General features: G+C 39.0%; 1 protein-coding gene across 1 annotated transcript in view; it reads left to right on the top strand.

The window, feature by feature from the left end:
• The window catches only part of LOC108911613 (titin-like), a 53,404-nt gene that overhangs the window by 23,184 nt on the left and 5,764 nt on the right, over nt 1-24,456 (top strand). Inside the window, exons 5-6 of the mRNA XM_023454047.1 lie at nt 534-16,685; nt 16,906-17,529. Coding sequence (XP_023309815.1) covers nt 534-16,685; nt 16,906-17,529 — 16,776 coding nt within the window. The remainder of the gene's footprint in view (nt 1-533; nt 16,686-16,905; nt 17,530-24,456) is intronic.

The raw sequence follows: 24,456 nt of genomic DNA, 5'->3' as shown, positions 1-24,456 counted from the left end.
TGAGGAACCCAGAAGCTGATTTAATAAAACCTGCAGATGGCAATTTATTGAAAACGAAAGAACTATCAAAGAGTAAGACCGAACTCTTCGCGACCTCCAATGAACGGTTTCCCTTAGAGTACGATCCGGAATCTGTAAAGCAATGTGAAAACAACAAGGTAGACCTTTATGCAAATATCCCTTTTTATCCATGTTACGATCAGTACTCGCAAACCATTGACCCATCCCGTAGCACTAATTCCACACAATTTGTTTCTTATCCCTTGAAGGAAAGTGCGGCAATTCCTCAAGCATACTGCGATTGGTTATCTCAAAAAGAAGACCCTCCTAGAGGTAAAGTTTAATAAGTTTATTCGTGTTCCGTGCTGGACTCATACGCATGGGTTGTTGCGATTTTGTAGGTTTTGACTAATCTCCTAAGTTTTTCGAACCCAAGGCCGCCCCCCCTTGCTGCAGTAAGGATATTTTAAAGAGATATTAGGGTTAAGGTTTGGTAGATAGTATAGCTTGTTGGAAAGTGCATGTTCTTACAGGAAAAACGACTACGACAGCACATTATTTAGTTAGTAACGAAGATTTAACCCTTGACGACTTACCCGTTAGCGATAATATTTTCTCATCCGAAATTTCAAAATCGATTTATGACCAAACTAATGCTTTAATTCAATCTGAGTCACGTGCTGAACCCTATCATCCGCATACGGAAAAACACTACAAAGTTCAAAAAGCGGAAGAAAAGGGTTCGCCCAAGGAAGACAAAAAGAGAAAGAAGAGCATCCTAGGAACAATAAAGACATTTGTTGGCAAGTCGCTCGATCTCTCCGATTCCGATTCCGAAAAATCACCCAAAAAAGAAAAGAAGCCGAAGAAAGAGAAGAAGAAAAAGAAGATACCTTCTGGAGAACTTCCTCCTGAAGTCCCCCCACGTCCTCCGCGAAAACCAAAGATTTCCATACCCACTGAGGAACAGAAATACGCAGACATACCTTTCGTAGAAGCATCACCTTCCGACACTACACCGTCATACTTACCCGCTGAAATAACAACGCAAGAACTAACTCCCTATCCCGTACCCGAACAAGAAGTGCCCGCCAAAACGACACATAAAGTGTCAATAACTATTCCTGTAACAGATCTAGACGACACCGATTCCGATGCCGTAACAGACCAAGCTAAAGAAATCGTAACAGGTGTCATCAGTGACGGCGAGGAAGCCGTAAAACAGTTACAAAAGTCGCCGAAAGCTAAAAAACAGAAAATTGTCGTGGTTGACGAAATAATAGAAAAAACTTTTGCGCCAGCCACCGTAGAAGAAGAAGAATTTACAATCATCATTGATCCCACACGAAAAGGATCTCTTAAGAAAACGAAAGAAACGTTCACCATTAACATAGACGAAAGTATCAACCAAATCGAAAAAGAGTTAATGGAAAAATCGCCTATTTTATCCGATGAAAAGTTAGTTAAACCTATTGCGCAAATTGAGGGTCCCGTCAGGCCGCCGCGTTTGAGGGATCACGTTTATGAAGACATCGACGAACCTTCAGAAAGATTCGTGTCAGATCTTAGTATTATTCCACCCTTACAAATCATCGACGATATAAAAACTAAAACGACCGATCTAATTCAGAATGAAGTCGCCTTTGCTGGACAAGATGAGAAAGTTCCCACAACGCAAAAAGTCGAAGGGAAAGAAGAACTAAAGGAAAAGATAACTGACAGTCAAAAAATGAAACGGAAGCACGGTAAACTATTCGGTTTGTTTGGCAAATCTAAAGAAGCGGAAGATTCAGACGATGATAGCAAAAAGGAAGTCATCGAAAAACAAGACGAAGAAACATCAAAAGAACAAGAAGTGAAGATTGAAGTTCAAAAGTATCCAAAATTAAGGAAAGGTAAAAGCAAGGAAAAAGTTGACGTGGAGGAAAGATCCGAAGTTACTGAACCCCAAAAGTCTCCAAAGAAAGGTCGAGGAAAGGAAAAAGAAGAGAAAGGTTTCCTGGGTCTATTCAAAAGAGGAAAGAAAGATGAAGAGTCCAGGCCAGTTTTCTCTGACATCGCTATTAAAAATATGATCGATTCCACCGCTTTCCTAAAGGAAGAAATTGATAAATATCATGACGTTAAATATGTTCCCGCAATACCGCAAAGTAAGGTGGAAACTGATAAAAAATTGGAATTAGTAAGCGAGATTGCCCTTCCCAAAGAACAAATATTAGAAACTAAAATAGAAGACACACAGGTGAAAGCTGTACCTTCCGAAACACTTATTAAACATATACAGGATTCTACTTCATTTTTAAAAGACGAAGTAGATAAGTACCATGATGTACGACCTGTTGTTTCAGATAAAGTAATCATAACTGAGGTAACAGATATAGAAATTACAAAAGAACCAATTGACAAATCCAAAAACTCCTTCGGTATATTTAAGAAAAAACCGTCCGAAGAAAAAGAACTTGAATCAACAATCGAAAAAGTACAAGCCCAGCCAGTGCTATCCCAAGAAGTGGAGAGGCAGATGGGAGAAAGCGATTCATTTTTAAAAGATGAAGTTAAATTCTATCATGACGTGAGGCCTGTAATAAAAGAAACAGCAAACGTCGAAGTAGTTACATCCCCAGAAAAACCGAAAAAGAAAAAGAAAGACGAAGCCAAAGGGTTCTTTGGAATATTCAAAAAGAAACCATCCGAAGAGAGAGATATGGAACCGAAACAAGAGAAAGTAACCGCTAAACCAGTACTTTCCGCAGCTACCTTAGAAAATATGAAAAACAGTGACTCATTCTTAAAAGACGAGGTAACTTGGTACCATGACGTGCGCCCAATAGTGACTTCTGTACCACAAGCAGAGACAAAGTTGTCCCCCGAAAAAATAAGAAAACAGCAAAAAGAAGATGAGAAAGGTTTGCTGGGTATCTTAAAAAGAAAGCCAGCAGAGAAAGACGTTGAGAAAGAGAAAACTGAAGCACAGGCGATATCTGCAACTACCATTAAAGTCATGAAAGAATCAGATGAATTCCTAAAGGACGAAGTTGAAAGGTACCATGACGTTCGGCCAATTACCACTGAATCAGTAACAGCCACTGAGAAAAAGCAACTGATAGAACCAGGTGTGGTTGCAGTTACAAAAATCGAGAAATATCATGAAGTGCATCCTCAAGTTATAGAGAAAGAGACAGTAATAGAAACAGAAACTTCAATATTACCTAAAGATGATCAAAAGAAAGATCTAATGAAAATTTCGCAAGAGGCGTTATCTGAAAATGCCATGGAACAAACAGATTCGTTCTTGAATGATGAAATTGAAAGATATCATGACGCTCGTCCCATAGTTAAAAAGTTGGAAACGAAACCACCTAGTGACAAACAGGAAAGGAGCGAAGGAAAAGGACTGTTTGGATTATTCAAAAAGAAGTCATCGGAGGAGAAAGAAATCGAACCAAAAATTATAAGAGTAGAGAAATCTCTGGTTCTTTCCGAACAAGTTGTCAAGGATATGGTAGAAACGGACACATTTTTGAAGGACGAAATTGAGAGATACCACGATGTTCGTCCAATTGTTACAACTGCTGAACTTGCTGAAATACAAAAATCTACAGATAAACAAAAATCCCCACAGAAGCAAAAATCTCCAGAAAAACAAAAAACCCCAGAAAAACAAAAATCTCCAGAAACGCAAAAGTCTGCAGAAAAGCAAAAACCCTCGGGAAAGCAAAAATCCCCAGAGAAGCAAAAGAAGGAAAAGAAAGAACACGGCAAAGGCTTGTTCGGCATTTTCAGGAAGAAAACTGTCGAAAAAGATGTAGAAAAACTTGAGGAGAAACCAGTTTTATCCGCGAATATCCTTAAGGATATGCAAGATAGTGATTCATTTCTAAATGAAGAAATTGACAGATATCACGACGTCAGACCTGTTATTAAGCACCCAGTTGTAACTCAAACAATTGAAAAGCCGGTAGACGTCCAAAAACATGAATTATTCCAGGAAAAACCATCTAAAGATAAAGAAATTGAACCGCGTGCTGAAAAAGAAAAGAAAGATCATGGAAAAGGTCTTTTCGGAATATTCAAGAAGAAATCCGATGAGAAAGAAATTGAACCAAAGGTTGAAAAATCCGAAGCGAAAACTATTGCAAAAGAAACATCCGAAGAATTTATTAAATACATGTTAGACAGTGATTTATTCCTGAAAGATGAAATTGACAATTATCATGATGTGCGTCCGGTAGTTAAAGAGAAAGTCATACTAGAATCAACTGAAGAGAAAATTGACGAGAAAAAGAAGCCAAAAACTAACATTGAAGAATCCCGGGACGTCCCAGTCTTATCCGAAGAAATTATCAAGTATATGATTGCCAGTGATTCCTTCCTAAAAGATGAAATAGAAAAGTATCATGACGTGCGTCCTGTTATTAAAGATAAAGCTGAACAAGTACAAAAACTGGCCAAAAAGGACGAGGAACATGGAAAGGGTCTTTTTGCCATATTTAAAAAGAAAGGCGATGAAAATGATATCGAACCAAAAGTGGAAAGAGAGGAAAGCAAAGGAATCCTTTCTGAAACTGTTCTCCAAAATATGCAAGAGACAGACTCATTCCTAAAAGACGAAATAAATAAATACCATGATGTGAGACCAATCATCCAACAAGGTGACGTAGTCGAAAAGGATGCTGGAAAAGGACTCTTTGGAATATTCAAGAAGAAACCTTCCGAAGAAAAGGAGATCGAACCTATAATTAAAAAATCCAGCGAAAAACCAATGCTGTTGTCTGAAAACGTTGTTAAAAATATTATTGAAAGCGACTCATTCTTAAAGGAAGAAGTGGAAAAATATCACGATGTTCGTCCTATCATTAAGGAAGAAATACAATTAGCTGAAAAGCAGGCGTCGCCTAAAAAAGATAAGAAAGAACACGGTAAAGGACTCTCTGGCATATTCAAAAAGAAAGATGACGAAAAAGATGTCGAACCAAAAGTTGAGAAACACGAAACCACGTCAGTTTTCTCTGAAAGCGTCCTTCAAAGTATGCATAACACTGACTCGTTTTTGAAAGATGAAATAGACATATACCACGACGTCAGACCAATCATCAAACAAGAACCCAAAATTGTATCCAAAAAAGGTGAAGGAAAAGGATTATTTGGAATTTTCAAGAAAAAATCTTCTGAAGAAAAGGAAGTTGAATCATTAATTGAAAAATCAACCGAGAAACCTGTGCTGCTATCTGAAAACGTTATTAAACATATTATTGAAAGCGACTCGTTCTTAAAGGACGAAGTGGAAAAGTATCACGACGTTCGTCCTATCATTAAGGAAGAAGTACAGTTACCAGAAACGCACGTTTCGTCCAAAAAAGAAAAGAAAGAACATGGTAAGGGACTCTTTGGCATTTTCAAAAAGAAAGGCGATGAAGAAGATGTCGAACCAAAAGTTGAGAAACACGAAACCACGGCAGTTTTCTCTGAAAGCGTCCTTCAAAGTATGCATGACACTGACTCATTTTTGAAAGATGAAATAGACATATACCACGACGTCAGACCAATCATAAAACAAGAACCCAAAATTGAAGCCGAAAAAGGTGAAGGAAAAGGATTATTTGGAATTTTCAAGAAAAAATCTTCTGAAGAAAAGGAAGTTGAATCATTAATTGAAAAATCAACCGAGAAACCTGTGCTGCTATCTGAAAACGTTATTAAACATATTCTTGAAAGCGACTCATTTTTAAAGGACGAAGTAGAAAAGTATCACGACGTTCGTCCTATCATTAAGGAAGAAGTACAGGTAGTCGAAAAGCAGGCATCGCCTAAAAAAGATAAAAATGAACATGGCAAGGGACTCTTCGGCATTTTCAAAAAGAAAGGCGATGAAGAAGATGTTGAACCAAAAGTTGAGAAACACGAAGCCACGGCAGTTTTCTCTGAAAGCGTCCTTCAAAGTATGCATGACACTGACTCGTTTTTGAAAGACGAAATAGACATATACCATGACGTTAGACCAGTCATCAAACAAGAACCCAAAATTGAATCCGAAAAAGGCGAAGCAAAAGGATTGTTTGGAATTTTCAAGAAAAAATCTTCTGAAGAAACGGAAGTCGAATCTTTAATTGAAAAATCAACCCAGAAACCTGTGCTGCTGTCTGAAAACGTTATTAAAAATATTATTGAAAGCGACTCATTCTTAAAGGACGAAGTGGAAAAATATCATGACGTTCGTCCTATCATTAAGGCAGAAGTACAAGTAGCTGAAAAGCAAGTATCGCCTAAAAAAGAACATGGCAAAGGACTCTTTGGCATATTCAAAAAGAAACACGATGAGAAAGATGTCGAACCAAAAGTTGAGAAAGACGAAACCACGGCAGTTTTCTCTGAAAGCGTCCTTCAGAGTATGCATGACACTGACTCGTTTTTGAAAGACGAAATAGACATATACCACGACGTCAGACCTATCATCAAACAAGAACCTAAAATTGAAGCTGAAAAAGGTGATGGAAAAGGATTGTTTGGGATTTTCAAGAAAAAATCTTCTGAAGAAAAGGAAGTTGAACCTTTAATTGAAAAATCAACTGAGAAACCCATGCTGCTGTCTGAAAACGTTATTAAAAATATTACTGAAAGCGATTCATTCTTAAAGGACGAAGTGGAAAAGTATCACGACGTTCGTCCTATTATTAAGGAAGAGGTACAGTTACCAGAAACGCACGTTTCACCCAAAAAAGATAAGAGAGAACATGGCAAGGGACTATTCGGCATATTCAAAAAGAAAGATGATGAGAAAGATGTCGAACCAAAAATTGAGAAACACGAAGCCACGGCAGTTTTCTCTGAAAGCGTTCTTCAAAGTATGCATGATACTGACTCATTTTTAAAAGATGAAATAGACATATATCACGATGTCAGACCAATCATCAACCAAGAACCCAAAATTGAAGCCGAAAAAGGTGATGGAAAAGGATTATTTGGAATTTTCAAGAAAAAATCTTCTGAAGAAAAGGAAGTTGAATCATTAATTGAAAAATCAACCGAGAAACCTGTGCTGCTGTCTGAAAACGTTATTAAAAATATTACTGAAAGCGATTCATTCTTAAAGGACGAAGTGGAAAAGTATCACGACGTTCGTCCTATTATTAAGGAAGAGGTACAGTTACCAGAAACGCACGTTTCGCCCAAAAAAGAAAAGAAAGAACATGGTAAGGGACTCTTTGGCATTTTCAAAAAGAAAGGCGATGAAGAAGATGTCGAACCAAAAGTTGAGAAACACGAAACCACGGCAGTTTTCTCTGAAAGCGTCCTTCAAAGTATGCATGACACTGACTCATTTTTAAAAGATGAAATAGATATATATCACGATGTCAGACCAATCATCAAACAAGAACCCAAAATTGAAGCCGAAAAAGGTGAAGGAAAAGGATTGTTTGGAAATTTCAAGAAAAAATCTTCTGAAGAAAAGGAAGTCGAATCTTTAATTGAAAAATCAGCCCAGAAACCTGTGCTGCTCTCTGAAAACGTTATTAAAAATATTATTGAAAGCGACTCATTTTTAAAGGACGAAGTGGAAAAGTATCACGACGTTCGTCCTATCATTAAGGAAGAAGTACAGTTACCAGAAACGAACGTTTCGCCCAAAAAAGAAAAGAAAGAACATGGTAAGGGGCTCTTTGGCATTTTCAAAATGAAAGGCGATGAAGAAGATGTCGAACCAAAAGTTGAGAAACACGAAACCACGGCAATTTTCTCTGAAAGCGTCCTTCAAAGTATGCATGACACTGACTCATTTTTGAAAGATGAAATAGACATATACCACGACGTCAGACCAATCATCAAAGAAGAACCCAAAATTGAAGTCGAAAAAGGTGAAGGAAAAGGATTGTTTGGAATTTTCAAGAAAAAATCTTCTGAAGAAAAGGATGTCGAATCTTTAATTGAAAAATCAGCCGAGAAACCTGTGCTGCAGTCTGAAAATGTTATTAAAAATATTATTGAAAGCGACTCATTTTTAAAGGACGAAGTGGAAAAGTATCACGACGTTCGTCCTGTTATTAAGGAAGAAGTACAGGTAGTCGAAAAGCATGTTTCGCCCAAAAAAGAAAAGAAAGAACATGGTAAGGGACTCTTTGGCATTTTCAAAAAGAAACACGATGAGAAAGATGTCGAACCAAAAGTTGAGAAACACGAAACCACGGCAGTTTTCTCTGAAAGCGTCCTTCAAAGTATGCATGACACTGACTCATTTTTGAAAGACGAAATAGACATATACCATGACGTCAGACCAATCATTCAACAACACAAAATTGAAAAAATTGAAGCTGAAAAAGGCGAAGGAAAAGGATTATTTGGAATATTCACAAAGAAAGCTTCGGAAGAAAGGGAAAAGGAACTAGCTGAAGAAATAGAGCCAAAATCTGACAAAACTAAAGAAGCCCCAGCATTTTCTGAAGAAACCTTTAAGAACATGGTTGAATCTGACAATTTCTTAAGAGATGAAGTAGAGGTTTATCATGACGTTCGTCCTATTATTAAAAAGGAAATACAACACATATCTGAAATACAGGAATCTCCCAATAAAGCAAAGAAGGAACATGCCAAAGGATTGTTCAGCATATTCAAAAAGAAAACTGAAGAAAAGGAAATCGAACCAGAAGTTAAAAAAGTTGAGAGCGAAGCTGTTTCCTCTGAAAATATCCTTGAAAGGATGCATGATACTGATTCATTCATAAAAGGTGAAGTCGACAAATATCATGATGTCCGACCTATCGAAAAACAATCAGATGCAATCGAAAAGGATGATGAGAAAGGATTATTTGGAATATTCAAAAAGAAAACTTCTGAAGAAAGGGAAATCGAACCCAAGACTGAAACATCCACGGAATCATCAGTACTTTTATCCGAAAATGTTTTGAAAAATATTATAGAGAGCGACACATTCTTAAAAGAAGAAGTTGCAAAATATCACGATGTTCGCCCAATTATAAAGAAGGAGGTAGAAACAACTGAAAAACAGAAAGCCAGCAAAGGTGAAGCTAAAGGTTTATTTGGACTGTTTAAAAAGAAACCATCCGAAGAGAAAGAAATAGAGTCGAAAATTGAAAAATTAAAAGAGATACCAATTTTATCTGAACAAACTGTAAAGGATATGACGGCAACCGACTCATTTTTGCAAGACGAGGTGCAGTTATATCACGATGCACGACCAATTATTGAAGAAACAATTACTGTGGAAGTAACACCAACAAAAAAGAAAAAGGACGAAGCAAAAGGGTTGTTTGGTGTATTTGCGAAAAAATCATCGGAGGAAAAGGAAGTGGAACCAGAAATAGACAAAGAAATAACAAAACCAGTTTTATTTGGAACAGTTCTCAAAGAAACGACAGAAACAGATTCATTCCTGAAAGATGAAGTAAGTAAGTCACCGAAAAAATCTAAAAAAGAAAAAGAAAAACAGGACAGCAAAGGACTTTTTGGTATTTTCAAAAAGAAATCTTCAGAAGAAAAAGAAATAGAACCGAAGAAAGTCGAAAAACTAGTGTTAAGCGAACCTACACTTAAAGATATGGCAGATACTGACTCTTTCTTAAAAGACGAAATACAATATTATCATGACGTACGTCCCATAATCCAAAAAATTGAAACTGGATCAGTAAGAAAGTCGCCAGAAAAATCTAAAAAAGAGAAAAAAGGTGAAGGTAAAGGCTTGTTTGGAATATTTAAAAAGAAGTCTTCGGAAGAAAGGGAAATTGAACAAAAATCTCAAAAAACTAAAGAGGCTGAGGAAGCGATTCAAAGTATGAAAGACGCTGACTCATTTTTAAAGGACGAAGTGGATAAATACCATGATGTTCGTCCGATAATCACAGAGACTGAGAAATTAAGCGAAAAACAGAAGGAAGAGAAAGGCATTTTTGAGATACTTAAAAAGAAACCATTCGAAGAAATAGAAACAGATACAAAAGCTGTGAAAACTGAATCTTTGCCTGTACTCTCGGAAAGCCCAATAAAATATATGCAGCAAACTGATACCTTCCTCAACGATGAAATTGAAAGGTATCATGACGTCCGTCCAATAGTGTCGCTAGAACCAGCGCTAGAAACAGTGGAACAGACAAAAAAGGAAAAAGGATTCTTGGGACTATTCAAAAAGAAGCCTTCTGAGGAAAAGGAACTAATAACGGAAAAACCAGTTTCATCTGAAACGACTCTTAAAAACATGGAAGAAAGCTTCGATTTCTTAAATGGTGAAGTTGAAAGATATCATGACGTTCGACAAGTTGCTCATGGTACTGCCAAAGTTCCTGAATTAGCGCCAGAAAAAGTCACTGAAACAGTTACCATCAAAAAAGACACTGCAGTACTAGAAGACCCATTATTCAAATCAGAAGTAGCTAAGTATTTTGAAGAAGGACCTGTCATAAAGGAAACAATCACTATTACAAAAATTCAAACAACGGGTACACCAAAAGACCAAATAGCTGGAACTGATTCGTCGGAAACAAACATCTCAAAAGAAGAATACGATAAAATATTAGTTAAGCCAATGTTATCTGGGCCGACAGTGAAAGATATGAACGATAGCAACGCATTTTTACATGCAGAGATTGAAAGTTTCGACGATGTAAGGCCTATCGTCCCAAGCATTGCCAGTGAGGATAAAACAGTGAAGGAAAAACCTGAAGAGAAGAAAATCGGCTTCCTAGGCATATTCAAGAAGAAACCTTCTGAGGAAAGGGAAACTGAATCGAAAATAGCCAAAGTAGAACATGCTATAGTATCGGAAGCTGCTCAGGTGAAAGGAAAGGCCGATGATATAACAAAGGATACACCAGAAACTGATGAAAAAGGAGGATTTTTCGGTATATTCAAGAAAAAGCATGGAGAAGATAAAGAATATAAGAAAGAGGACACTTTGATTATTTCAGAAGAAGTCATGAAAAACATATACGATACCGATACTTTCCTTAAAGATGAAGTTGAAAAATTTCATGATGTTCGACCTGCAATAGAGGATGCTGCGAAAAAGGACAAAGTGGAAAAGGGCGATGAAAAAGGTGGAATACTAGGCATATTTAAGAAAAGCAAGCACGACGATATTTTAACGGAAGCGGAAAAGCAGAATATCCCAGAGACTACAAACTTCTTAAATACCGAGCTTGAAATATATGAAGACGGTGCCTATGTACCTAAATTTGAACCAAGAGTGCATGAAAAAAGACACAAATCTCTGGAAAGTAAAAAGCCACCAGGTCTCTCAGAAACAGTCATTGCCGACATGATAAACACCAGTAATTTTATTCGAGAAGAAGTCTCGAAGTATCATGACGTTAAACCCATAGTGCAAACGGACATTGTTAAACCAGACGAAGAGAAACCTGGCAAAGGTGGTAAACTCTTTGGTTTATTCGGAAAGAGGAGATCGCAGGACAGGGAGAGTTCAGTAGAAGCGGAGAAAAAAACTGAAAAGAAACCGGAAAAAGATAAGAAAAAGTCTAAATCCAAAGATAAACTTGACTCTAAAGCGAAACAACCTCTTGCGGAAGTCAGTGGTTTAGAAGCAACCGATAGCAAAGATTTCCATAAAGGAGAAATTGACCGCTATCATGATTCTGAAGAATTGGCCAAGTTCTCTGGGACTGCGCCTGAAGTGGAGGAACCAACTAAGGAAAAGAGTGGATTCTTTGGTCTGTTTTCAAAGAAAACTAAACCACAAGAAGTTGTAGATGAGTTTAAGGCAACCAAAGACGATACGGAGGCGGTGGTGAAACGCATCTCGGACTCTGATGATTTCATAAAAACGGAAATTGACAAATTCGATGACGTGGTACCTCAAACGGTATCGGAAACTGGTTTTGCTGAAGGATCTGAACCAGCTAAAATATCTCCAGTAGATATATACGCGAAGACTGAATCGATGTTACCTGGATCAGTTAAAGAAATAAAAGAAGTTCACATAATTGGAGATGAATCGTCTCCAACGGCTGATATAACTGTTATCAAAGAGATAACACCTACGGGAGAAAGGGTGACTACGATAAAGAAAGAAGTAGTTGTGTTCAAAGATACCATTCAGCTTGATCCGACTGTGTTATCAGACTTGTCTGATTTAGAAAAGGACATTCAAATGAGAATAGACAGAATTCGCAGCGAAGTAGAGGAAGGTGATGTAAAAATAAGCGGAATACATGAAACTATTGACGAGGAAACCCCAGTAAAAAAAGATGTAACTTATAAGATAAGAGAGATAAAGCAGGTAGCTTCGGAAGACTTTTCACCAGAAACGAAAACTGAAACTGGTACAACCAAGGACTTCTTGGAACAAGAGGTGATTCAATATGAAGACGGAAAACCTATAATAAAGAAAGAACCTGTTGAAAGTGATTCTGACAAAAAATCGGGATTATTTGGGATTTTCGGTAAAAGGAAGTCGCAGGAAAAAGAGATATATCCGGAAAAATACACTCCTAAGTCGGAAGAGCAAATTATCCCGGAAAGTCCAAAGATTAAAAAGAAATCCGCAAGTCCATTAAAAATTTTCGGTAAAAAACAATCACAAGAAGAGAAATCTCAAAAATTAACTGAAGAGGTAGTGATACAACCTATTGTTTTATCTAATGAAGCTGTGAGGAAGATGCAAGACGCTCACAGTTTCCTGTCAACTGAACTCGAAAATTATGAAGACGGAAAACCTGAAATTATAACAGATCTCGATGAAGACACAGATCGAGTAAAGTCATCAGGACTATTTGGAATATTCACTAAGAAAGAGAAAGCAAGCAGTCCGAAGGCGCCTAAAAGAAAATTAAAAAAACATAAGAGTGGCAAATCTACAGAAGATGTTGGCTTTATGGAGAAAATTGGACGCAAATTCGGAGGTCCTGTAGATGATAAAATGAATGAAACCAAACTTGATTCAGAAATTCCACAAAGTGAAGGTATAGTCAGAATTGCAGAGGATATCACTAAAGACACAATTCAGCATGCCGATCAGGCGATAGATGTCGCTGGAGATGAAATTAAATCTGCTGGTAAAAAAGTATCTTTCAAAGGTTTAAAAGAAGATATTACGGAGGTGCCTATCGAAATCGCTGAAGGTACAAAAGAAATTGTTGAAGAACCTTACAGTGACTTTTCTGAGGAAATTCAGGGAGTTAGAGTAGGTGTTAAATTAACTGATAAAGATATAGATGAAGAGAGGGATGATCTGTTTGACCAGATTGATAAAGTTATAAAAGAAAAATCTGACGATATCAACAAAACCTTGGATGACATAAGAGATCAAACTGAAGAAAAGTTTCAAGATGTTAGAACAGATATTAAAGAAGTAAAACAAGAGACAGCGAGGATGGTAGAAGACACCAAACAAACAGCTATAGCTGCTGTGAAAGATGGAGCGGCTGAAACTGAAAAGACAGCAAAGAAAACTGGTGGATTTTTCACTAAACTAGGGGAGAAAGTAGTTACCAAAGACGATACCATTAAAGATGATGCGAAAGCCGCAAAAACGGACGTGAGAGACAAAGTGGATGATCTGGCGAGACAAACTTCAGATACAGCACATGAAATAAAACAAACTATTCTAGAAACTGGTGAACACATAATAGATCCATCACAGCCTGTAGAATCAGCAGAAACAAAGGAGAAGAAACCGAAAAAGTCTTTCTTCTCCAAATTAACCGGAAAGATTGGAGTGAAAGGAGATGATATTAAAGAATCCACGAAGGAACTACAAAAAACTTTTGAAACTACAAAATCCGAAATTATTGATGACGCAGACAAAAAACTTGACGATGTTAAAACATCTACACAAGAAGTGCGCAAATCAATTGTAGATGACGTAACTGGGGAGGAAAAGGCCCTTAAAGAGGAAACATCAAGCTTTGTCACTGAAATAATGCAAAGCTTCGATGATACACTCGAACATGTCAAGGAAAAAGAAATTGCCAATGATTTACTAAAAGAAAGTAAAAAGGAAGCAATGAGTTCAGCTTCCGATATTAAAGATGCAGCACAAGAAAAAGCTTCTGAAATAGAGGATACCATCGTAACAAGTATTTATCGATTTGAAGACGATGCAAAAGCTCTTGCAGATGTTAAAGATAAGGCAGATAAAGCAGAAGACACATTTCTTCAAAAAGTAGATGAAAAGTTTAGTGTTACGATGAAACTGACCGAGGAAATGGCATCTGAAACCAAGCAAAAGGTAAAAGATGGTTTGTCGTCCACTGAAATGTTTTTAGAGGGCGAACGAGAAAGCTTAGAAAGAGATCTACAAAGAGATGTAACTTCTCCTCTTGACGGTGCAATAAAAGACGTTACCGAAATTAGCGAGATAGGGGTAAGGGATAAAACTGATGAGAAAATTGAAGCTCTTGAGAAAAGAATTGACGAAGCAGCGGAACATGTAGATACATTACGTACTGAGATCGGTGCCAAAAGTGTGAAACTTTCGAAGGCTGCCGAAGACACTGCATTGGAATCCAAAAAGAAAGTTGATTTGGGTGCTGAACACATCGAAGAATCTATTTTAAAAACAGAAGAATCAGTAAAAGCCGCTTCTGAAGACATGCAGCAAAGTACTCCAAAAGCAGGTAAGAAAATTGGATTCTTCAGTAAATTGACAGATAAAATCAGCGGTAAATCTAAGGATATAGAGAAAAGTTTAAAAGATATGGAATCGAAAGTAGAAAGCCAAATAACTGACACAAAAACATCTATAGATGATAAATCGGAAACGATTTTATCAGAAGGCGAAAAATTGGCATCTAAATCCAAATCAGTAGCAAAGGATGTAGTTCAAACATCAGAGAAAGCCGCAATAGATGTAAAAGATGAAATTAAACACACTTCAAAAGAAACAATGGAGGCAGGTAAAGGAACAGTAAAGGACATAGTCCAAACATCGGAAGTTTTAATAGATGATGGACTGGACGCTTCACAAAGGGCAAAGGAGAAAAGTATAGGATTGACGAAAGAATCAACTCAAGTTACAAAAGAAACAGCTAAAGATTTAAAAGAAGATATCAAGGATATGTCCTTAAAAACAACAGAAGAAGCTCGAGGAATCTTTGTCCAGTTAGGTGATTACGTTAGTGGCAAGACTAAAGAGATAGAAGAAAATGTAGATGAATTCGTAGACAAAAAGCAAAAAGAAAAGGAACGGTTAGAAGCCGAAGTCGCTATAGCAGTGCAAAACGTAGAACACGTTGCTGACGCATCTTCAACAAAAATACAAGAAGTCAAAGACTCAGCACTTGAATCGCTTGCTACATCGAAAGATGTGGTAACTGAAGGTGGAGAACAAGCTTTGAAAACAGTTGATAAATCAATTGCACAAACAGCAGGGAAGTTAGACGACCTAGAAGAACAAATTGCTGTAACGGCGGAAAAAACTTCGAAAAAGGGAAAAGCGAAATTTTTAGGCAAGCTAGGAAAAAAACTTAGCGGAAAAGGTGAAGAATTAAGGGGAAAATCGGAGGACGAATTGCCTACAGAAACAGATCAGAAGCAGGACACAACTAAAAGAGATAAGAAACCAGGAGGTTTCTTTAGCAAACTGGGTGATAAAATCACAGGGAAAGGTGATACAGAAAAACAAAAAATAGAAAAGGATATTCACGACCAAGCACCCAGCGCACTTCTGCAGGGTGTTAAAACTGACCCTGGGTTGGATATCAAGAGAACGACTCGTGATTTCATAGAATCGGAAGCTGTGTTTCCCGGTGATACCATGACTCGAACGACATCGGATTACTCCAATGTAATAAAAGAATCGGCAGGAGAGTCACGTCGAATATCGGAAGCTAACATTGATTTATCTAATTTGCCAACAGATGTCGATGAATACGCTTCGGATTCGAAGAAACGAGCATCTTCGTACGTTACTTCTCCTACCATGGCAAGACGTGCCATTTCTCAACGATTTCCAAAGGGAGAACGCCCCGAAGTAATAGAAATCAGGAACTTCGAAGTCGAAGATATAAGCGATGATGAATTTTACATAGTTACAGAACCTGAAGAAATTTTAATAGAAGAACGCGAAGAACACAGAAAACCACTATTTCACATAGCATCGGAAGATGATGAAAACGCAGATGTAGTTAGCGAACCAAGCCAAAGGTTGAGACAAGATAGCGCCAAGTCAAATGTATTAGAAGCTCTCACAGAAAGCAAGATAGATAGTCTACTAAGTGACTTGACCAAAGACTTAAGTAAACAATTAGATATGAAAACACCGCTAGAAAAAGAAATCAAGAAAGAAGAAAAGAAGTTGGAAGAACACAAGAAAGAATCTCAAGCTGAAGTTGACCTGATAGAGAAGAAATTGCGTGACTTAGATAAAGCATTAGATTCGTTAGAACAAATAGACTCGCAGATAGAGCCAGATGCCAGCTCATCTACGGATGACAAAACCGAAAAGAAATTAAAGCGAGTCGAACGAAAATTCGAAAGAATGGCGTCCGAGTTGATAGACAAAGATACGAAAGAGGCGAAACAAAAACAGATGACGAGCCCGGAAATCGAGGAAAAGCGCGAGAGCGAGTACCGTCAATTGGTGTCGCAACTGAGCACAGAAGAAATATCGGACTTCCAGAGAGAGTACGGCCACTTGTGGGACGAGCACACATTCTCGAAGAGCGACGAGTGGGACTCGAAAACACCCGAGAGCCAGGCAGACGCTCAAGAACTCCCTCAAGGTAGATGTTAGATGTTTGCTTTAAAGAGCCTTTCCCATCACAAACTCATTATACACACTTAAGTAGACCCAATCTATCACGATATGTAGTAAGGTCAAAAACAAAATGTCGCATGTATCTAAACTAACTTTTACGTACCCCATCTAACCCTTCCCTTACAAACATATCGGGACCTATGTAACTCAGAGCAATATAAATTCATTGGCATTATTTCCCCCAGGTGAGATTGTTTACATGGGCCCTGTCAGTTTAAATAAAGATAATTTAGTAAACAAAGCCGGTATAGAAGTAGAGGTTATACCGGTAATGAAGAGCCCCTGTCCCTCTCCCAAACCTAAAAAGAAAAAAAGCAAGCGGGCTAAATCGGAGATGGGATTCTACAAAGACAAACGCATTATAGAGGACGACCGTGGTAGTTTACCTGACCTTAAATCATCCCCGTTAAAGTGCTCACTGATCAACACAGTGATGCAGATGAATCCGGACACATTTTTAAGCAACGAATCTTTACTAAGTGGCGATCAGAAAATGTCTAGGTCATTGGGAAGTGAAGAATCCCTTCTGAAGGGGTCTATTACGAACGCTGTGGTGAACTGGCTACAGAAGTCTAGCCCGTTCAGCTCTACGGACAATATCGACCACCACAGTATCACCACAAGCATCCCTGACACTATGGATGTAAGCATGTCTATCTTTGACGAGGATGACTTGTTAGAGAACTCAGGTGCATTCTCTGAGAAGTCTCAGGGTAAATCTGAGCACGTAGTACCCGATATATTTGTGTCTGACGAAATTCCTTCGTCTGTGAAACAAAAAATAGAAAAATCGCCGGATCCCAAGCTAGGTAACTACGCACTAGATATGACTAGTAGACCCGAAGTGACGGGGCCCGATATGTTTGATACTTTTATTTGCATGGTTTCTTTTACACACAATTCTACATCCAGATATCACTCTAGCACAAGCAAACTTTGGCTTTTATTATTTATATGTTCCTTTTGGTTTTGTTTCATTTTTGATTTTGTAGATATCATTCGATGTGTCCTCTCATTTACGACGGTAAGTGTTAAGACATTTGGAGATAGCAAACCACCCACCAAATGCCTGTATGTCAAAAAACCGCTTTTTCTACCAATAAGGAATTTACTACCTAACTGTTACAGTACTGCTAGTCCCGCTAACATTTAACCACATCTTTTTAGAAATCAGCTGCGAACTACTAACCGAGGCAGCTTCCCCACTAACACCGGCCGAGACTAAACAATTACCGCAACCTAAACCCCGATCCGCTAAAACACCCGAAACCAAAACGGAAAAACCCATGTCTCCGGTACGAGATGACTTACTGGATGAGGAATACGAAATACTAGAAAGCTACTCAGATAAGAAGAAATTCTGGGAAAGCGTCACCAAAGACAGCATCTCCAAGAGAATGAGTCTGCAGGAAGTCACCACGTCCGAAAAGGAAACGATCAAAAAACGAACCTCCGTTCACGAAATCAGTGCCATCCCTGTACCAAAACCTCGAACTATCCTCCAAACCACTCAGAGTCTCATAGAAGCGGAAAGCGAAATGAGAGAAGATACGAAACCGCGACAAGTACTACAGACTTCACAAAGTGTCATAAAATCCGAAGAACAAATAGAAGTAATATCCGTTAAAGAAAGAACCGTATCATTCGAATCATCTACAAGCGAAACTAGCGGACAAACCCAAACGGACGTTACCAAGATTTCAGACAGCATAGCATCGCCTGAAAAGGAAAGGATAATGAGCGAGTACCAGGCATCATTCCAACCACCTGCTGACCGAAAACCGAGTCTTAAGAAAGATGAAAAACAAGAAGTAAAGTTTGACTTGCAGAAGACAGACAGTGTAGAATCAGATGTGGCTCAGAAGGGAAGTAGCCAGTTAATAGAAAACTCAGGTTACATTTCGGACAGTGAAGACGTAGAACACTACATATCCGACTCGGAAATAGAGGACAGAGTACCACAAATTAGAGACAGGCTGATGAGTGTTTTCGTTCCCTCTGCATCTACTGCTCGCAAATCGATATATGAACGGTCAGCTTCCTTGCCAACCGAAGACATGTACGAGGTGTCAGCCAGAAATATAAAACTGCGCAAGGAATACTACGAGGAACAAATCAGGAAGGAGATGATCGAAGAACAGCTCACTAGCGAACTAGAGGAAGAACCATCCCCCGAGAAGAAAACCCTGTTGAGTTCCACTGAAGAAGAACACACAGACGCGGACGCTAAGAGTATTGCCGAAGATATCGAAGAGGACATTATAGAAGAGGAACCAAGAAGCGTCAGTAAATTGGCACAAATGTTTGAACCAACAAAAACGAAAGATATTAAAGAAATTACCGCTAAAAAGGAAAAGAAAGTAACCACAGTGAAAAGCATGGCACAATCATTTGAAGAACAGAAGAGCATCGAGAAAATAGCAAAGAGCATATCATCAGAGGAATCATTTGAAGAAAAACACGAAAAGGAAGATGTATTACATGAAAAAACTTCCGTCAAAGATTTAGCGAAGGGCTATGAAAAGCAATTGGGGAACGTGATCGCAGGGCAAAGAATCGGTCAGTCACCGGCAGAGTTGCGAGGATTTGTATTAGATAAGCAGGTAATAGAAGAATCCAAAGAACAAAAGAAGGCAGAGGAGGTCGTAGAGGAAATAGTCGACTTTATGGAAGTCACAAAACTGACTGAACTCGACGAGGAAATGCACAAACTCGATTTGACAGCGCACAAACTCGAGGATCAGATTTCAGTTTCATCCCTACCTCATACAGAAGCGCACAAAGAAACTGAGGTCGATACTCAACCCAAAACCTTCGAGTCTCAACCAAGCGTTTCGTCGGATAAAAGTGGTGATTTAGTGGATGAACAAAATTTCAGAGACGACAGTCATTCAACTAAACCGGATTCTATGGAAGTCCTTGTGGACAAGAGCGAAATAGAAGACACGGAAAAGTTGACAGAGTTAGACCAAGACTTCGAAGGTAAATCAATCGATTCCCTAGATGGGGAGATTTCTCCTAAACTCTCGCAGTTTGGTGACGAGGCAATCCCAGAAATAACCGTAACTCTATCAGGAAAACAAAGAAGGATAAGTGAAGAAAGCGACGAATACGCTGAAAAAGAAACAAAAGAACCTATATCGCCCGTTATGGAAAAATCTGAAACGGAATCACCGATAAAGGTACCTGAAGAAAGCATTCAAGACACGGTGTGGGAGGTTTCTGAATCACGCCAAGAATCTGCATTTGATGAGAAAGTTGAAGACTTAGAACATAAACCTGCTGTTAAAGCAACCCAAGAATTTATAGCTGCTGAGAGAATAGTAGAAGAATTGATCAAGAAATCTGAAGAAGACAAAAGTACATCCATAGCAATAAAAGACGAGGAAAAACAAGTAGTTAAATCCGTACCAGACGTAGACGAAAAACCTTTAGAAAAATCAGATGATATCCAGGCCAAAGTTTCTGAGAAAACAACTGAACAACAAATAGATAAATCTAAGAAGGATGATTTTGAGGACATATTTTCTAAAATACCAAAAAAGAAAGAGGCTTATATAAGCGAAACAACAATAGCCAAAGACAAAGTTATAAAAGAATTTAAAGAAACAACTATAGAGAAGAAAGAGATTTATACTGAAAGCGAAAAAGCAGTATCGGTTTACAAAGACGTTACTCCGGAAGTAAGTAAGAAAACAATTGAAACAACAACCAAAAGTAAAATCGACATATCTGAACGCGAAGATGCACCTAAAGAAAATTTTATAGACACCGGAAAGCTCGATAGTAAACAAAAAACCGAAAAAGAACCCACTCATGTATCATACGAGAAAGATGTGTTAAAAGAGTTCATTAAAGAAGAACAAATTTCATCTGAAACGTATGCAAGTACTAGGAAGGGCGAAATTTCCGAAGTTGAATCCAAAACAGCAAAATCTGAGGCAGTTGAAAGAGTCGATGACTTGTCAGCAGATATTTTACAGAAATTCATAATAGAAGAAATGAAAATTGCTGAAAAGATAGCGATGGACGGAGACAAAGACCTCGAGGAAATAGCAAGAGAAGAACGAAAATCTGAACTAGACGTCTTACCGAAAGATGACTTTAAGGAAGTTATGGATCAAGAGGATGAGATGTCGGGACAACTAGAAGCAAAGTTAAAGCTACAACTGGCGGAGGAAACAAAACCTGAACCGCACGAACCAACTCCTGAGGAGTTCAGGAGCGACAAAGCCGAGAAAGACGATGACCTCAGCAGTAGTATCCGCGATGAATCCGACCTGGGATCAGAAATACATCAAGACCACTCAGACTCCTGTGAATCAGATAAGATTAAATCAGAAAGCCATAGCGACATTGAAAAAATTATACTGGACAGTCTCCATCAGCAACGGGTACATCCGGAAGAAGCCAAGAGGATTGCCAGCGCCTTGATAGAAGAGATTGAGGCAGAAATTCAAGCACGTGAATCACTGACTGAAACTATAGATAGACCCGTGCAGCAGTTGGAAAATGTCCAAGTATCAGAATTCCTCAAACATCTAGCAGAAACTAAAGGTCTGGATGATAGAGAAGTGGAACTCGTCGAATCAGTGCTAGCCCGCCGACAGCGAGGCTTAGCTAAACTGACCAGAGGAGACACCCAAGCATCTAGTATGGAAATAACAGATGAGGATCTAAAGTTTAGCGGAACTGAAATGGACTACTCTCATATATTAGAGCAACAAATGGATCAACTTGAAGCTGAGAAGATAGACGACGTACATTTGGACTATGATCATTACGATCATGAGCAAGCCAAAAGATTCCAAGATAAATCTGGATTTGTCGATCGGATAGATGAAGAACATCGTGAGGAATCAGTTACTTCGCAAGATTTTGTAAGTTATGAAGGTCCCAAACTCACAAGCATGAAGAAAGATTTGGAGATAAAATCAAGTGACGCTGTCAAAGGTGAGAAATCTGTAAGTGAAGTAAAAGAAGTCGTTTTCGAGGATGATGAAACGATATCTGAGTCTCTAACGGAGGAATCAGAAAGATTAGCAACTCACGTAGATACAGATGTTAAAGAAATATCCCAAACAAAATCGGAGGATAGAGAAGTAACAGAAAGTAAACTAGGTACGGTAGAAGCAGACATCATTCAAGCATCTAAAACAGTAACGGATAAAACAGAGGTGAGAGGAAAAGATTTGTTACAAGAAAAGCTATCAACCAAAGCGTCTGACGAAGATACTTCTGTAATATCAGCTAAATATCAAGAGACTGTGAAATCTAGTGAGGTTAGTGACGACATACAGAAAGAATCAGAAGTTAAAACCGAGAAATCATACGATGAACTAAGTAAAAAACTAGAGTATGTCAGCAGGGAAGAAATGACTCAATACAAAAAAGAAGATGACGGGTCAGAGGTGGAAACAAAACTTGCCATAGACAAAAAGCATACAGTTGTCAGTAATGCAGTGACAAAGATAGACCACATCCACGAAGAAACTACTTCAGTGTCCAGTACATTGATTCAAAGCGTGCAAGATTTGAATGAACTTGTAGCTAGCGGCAAGTTACAAATAGATGAAGTCGATGAAATCAGACCGGAAAAAGGGGAAGTGATCATAACAACTCATGAAGTGGTCAAGAGAACTTCTAGCAGCGAGTCAAAGTCTAGCACAGACCCGAAATCTCCAGAGGACCAATTTTCGACGGCATCATCCGGAAAGCGGGAAGAAACTGATTTGCAAAAAGACAAAGTAATTTTTAGGAAAACTAAATCTGATGCTGATACTAGCAGCAGCAGTTCCAATTTGAAACTTGATAGAAAGTCGGGAATTGACTTTGAAGCCTACTCTAGCTCGGGAGAAAGCCATTACCACAGCTTTGAAATGGATAGTGGAAAAAGTAGGCCCTGTTCCTCTGATGTAGAGGGACTAATAGCTGCGGGATCTTCGGAGTATGAGAGCGCTTTGACATCACAAGACCATTCGTCGAGATCTCATGTTACTTCGACCGAATATCAGACTGCTGTTAGCAGCTTGAGTTCTAAAGAAAGTATGAAGAGCTTAGATAGCGAAAGCTCAGGACATTTAGCCAGCGTTGAAGTATCTGAACACTCCGAAACCCTAGTTCCATCGACCAGCGATTTAGAAGACATGATAGACTCGGTAGATCAGCACATTCTCGGCGAGGTGGAACCCTCTTCAGGCTGGAGCACTCAGGGAGTACCGATAAGACAAAGCACCGAAGTGAGCGACTCGGAACTACTCTCCTATACTGTAGGAGGATCTATCGATGTGTCTGAAGAAGAGTCGGCAGACGTAAAAGTCACTGATATGCAATCTAGAATGAAAAGATCTCAGGAGATGACTTTCCAACCGGAACCTAAAGTCCTAGTGCCCGAATCACCCCAGGGAGACTCAGAAGAGCGGTTGGGCACTAGTCTAGACGAAGGCAGTGTTCTTAGCGTAAGCGTATCTAGCACCTCTAGCACAGGAGCACAAAGAACAGTCATAGAACTATCGCGAGCCGATTCCGAAAGGTTGGAAGGGAGCATGACGGTTTCTGGCACATCGGAACATCTCAGTCTCGACGATGTGGAAAATATGCCACGTGGTAGTCGTGAAAGTTTAATATATACGCCGCACGTCACATCGGACATGGCTACATCTACTCCCCAAATACATACGGACTTCCCTATAGAATCAGTTACGATAACTACGTCCACCGTGGACGAAAACGGCATACAAAGCGTGAGCACCCAAGTTACTTCTGAGACTCAGTCTCCCGTAGAAGAATTCGTTGCTCCATTTGCAATAAAACCCGAAGAACCAAAGAAGAAGGGACACAGGAGAACAGAAAGCACCAGCTTTATGGGCCCGATTATGGGTATTACGAGTCAAGCAAGAACCGAAGTGGAACGCAGAATCCAGTCTGATCTGGCAGAAAGCGATAAATACACTGCAAAACTAAGCTTCAAAGAAACCAGTAGTGACGAAAAGAAAGACATCGACGAAAGCGAGAAAGAGGAAAGTTATGAGACAGAGGCTGACCAAGGATTCCATAGAGACCTAAGGGAAGGCCGATACTTGGACACAGAATCGGACAACGAGCCAGACAATATCGATCTATCCAGACCTCAGTCGCAGTTCAGTAAATCAGATTCTGAGCGAGAACGTTCCACAGCTTTCTCAGACGACAAACCGGACTCGGAATTGGCCGATTTAATGAAGTCTTCTGATGTCACAGACATAACTGAACCTATCGAACGCCCGGTATCCCCTGAACCTTGTGACGAAACTAAAGACGATACACCAGAATTTAGTTCTGAGGCCCAAGCCAGTGTTGGAGAACTTGAGCAGGAATATTCTTCTGCAGTAAAGAGGTCGCAAGAGATACAACAAGAAATCCGTCATTCAATCATCAGCGCGTATCTGCCAAAAGAACCTTTAGAAAAGCGCGACTCCCACGGCAAATCTAGTTCTACCTCCAGCGAAAAGTCGAGCTTCGAAGAAGCTGAAGCCGAAGCGGCTTTCAGCATGGTGGCTCACGTATCTCCAGCTCATAAAATCAAACAGATATGTCCTATTTTAGAAGATGAGGATGCAGAGAAACACGAGCTCGAAACAAGAGAACGAGCTCAGAAGGAGTACGAAGAGAGGCGTTCTCAACAACTCAAAGATATCAGTCCAGGATTTGTTCCAGATATCAAAATAACACAACACATGATGCCATTGGTAGACAGA

Source organism: Anoplophora glabripennis, unplaced genomic scaffold, assembly GCF_000390285.2.
Source record: "Anoplophora glabripennis isolate ALB-LARVAE unplaced genomic scaffold, Agla_2.0 scaffold136, whole genome shotgun sequence".
In the NCBI taxonomy this organism is placed as follows: domain Eukaryota; kingdom Metazoa; phylum Arthropoda; class Insecta; order Coleoptera; family Cerambycidae; genus Anoplophora; species Anoplophora glabripennis.
Note: the sequence above shows the minus strand (reverse complement) of the source record. Positions and strands in the feature narration are given on the sequence as shown.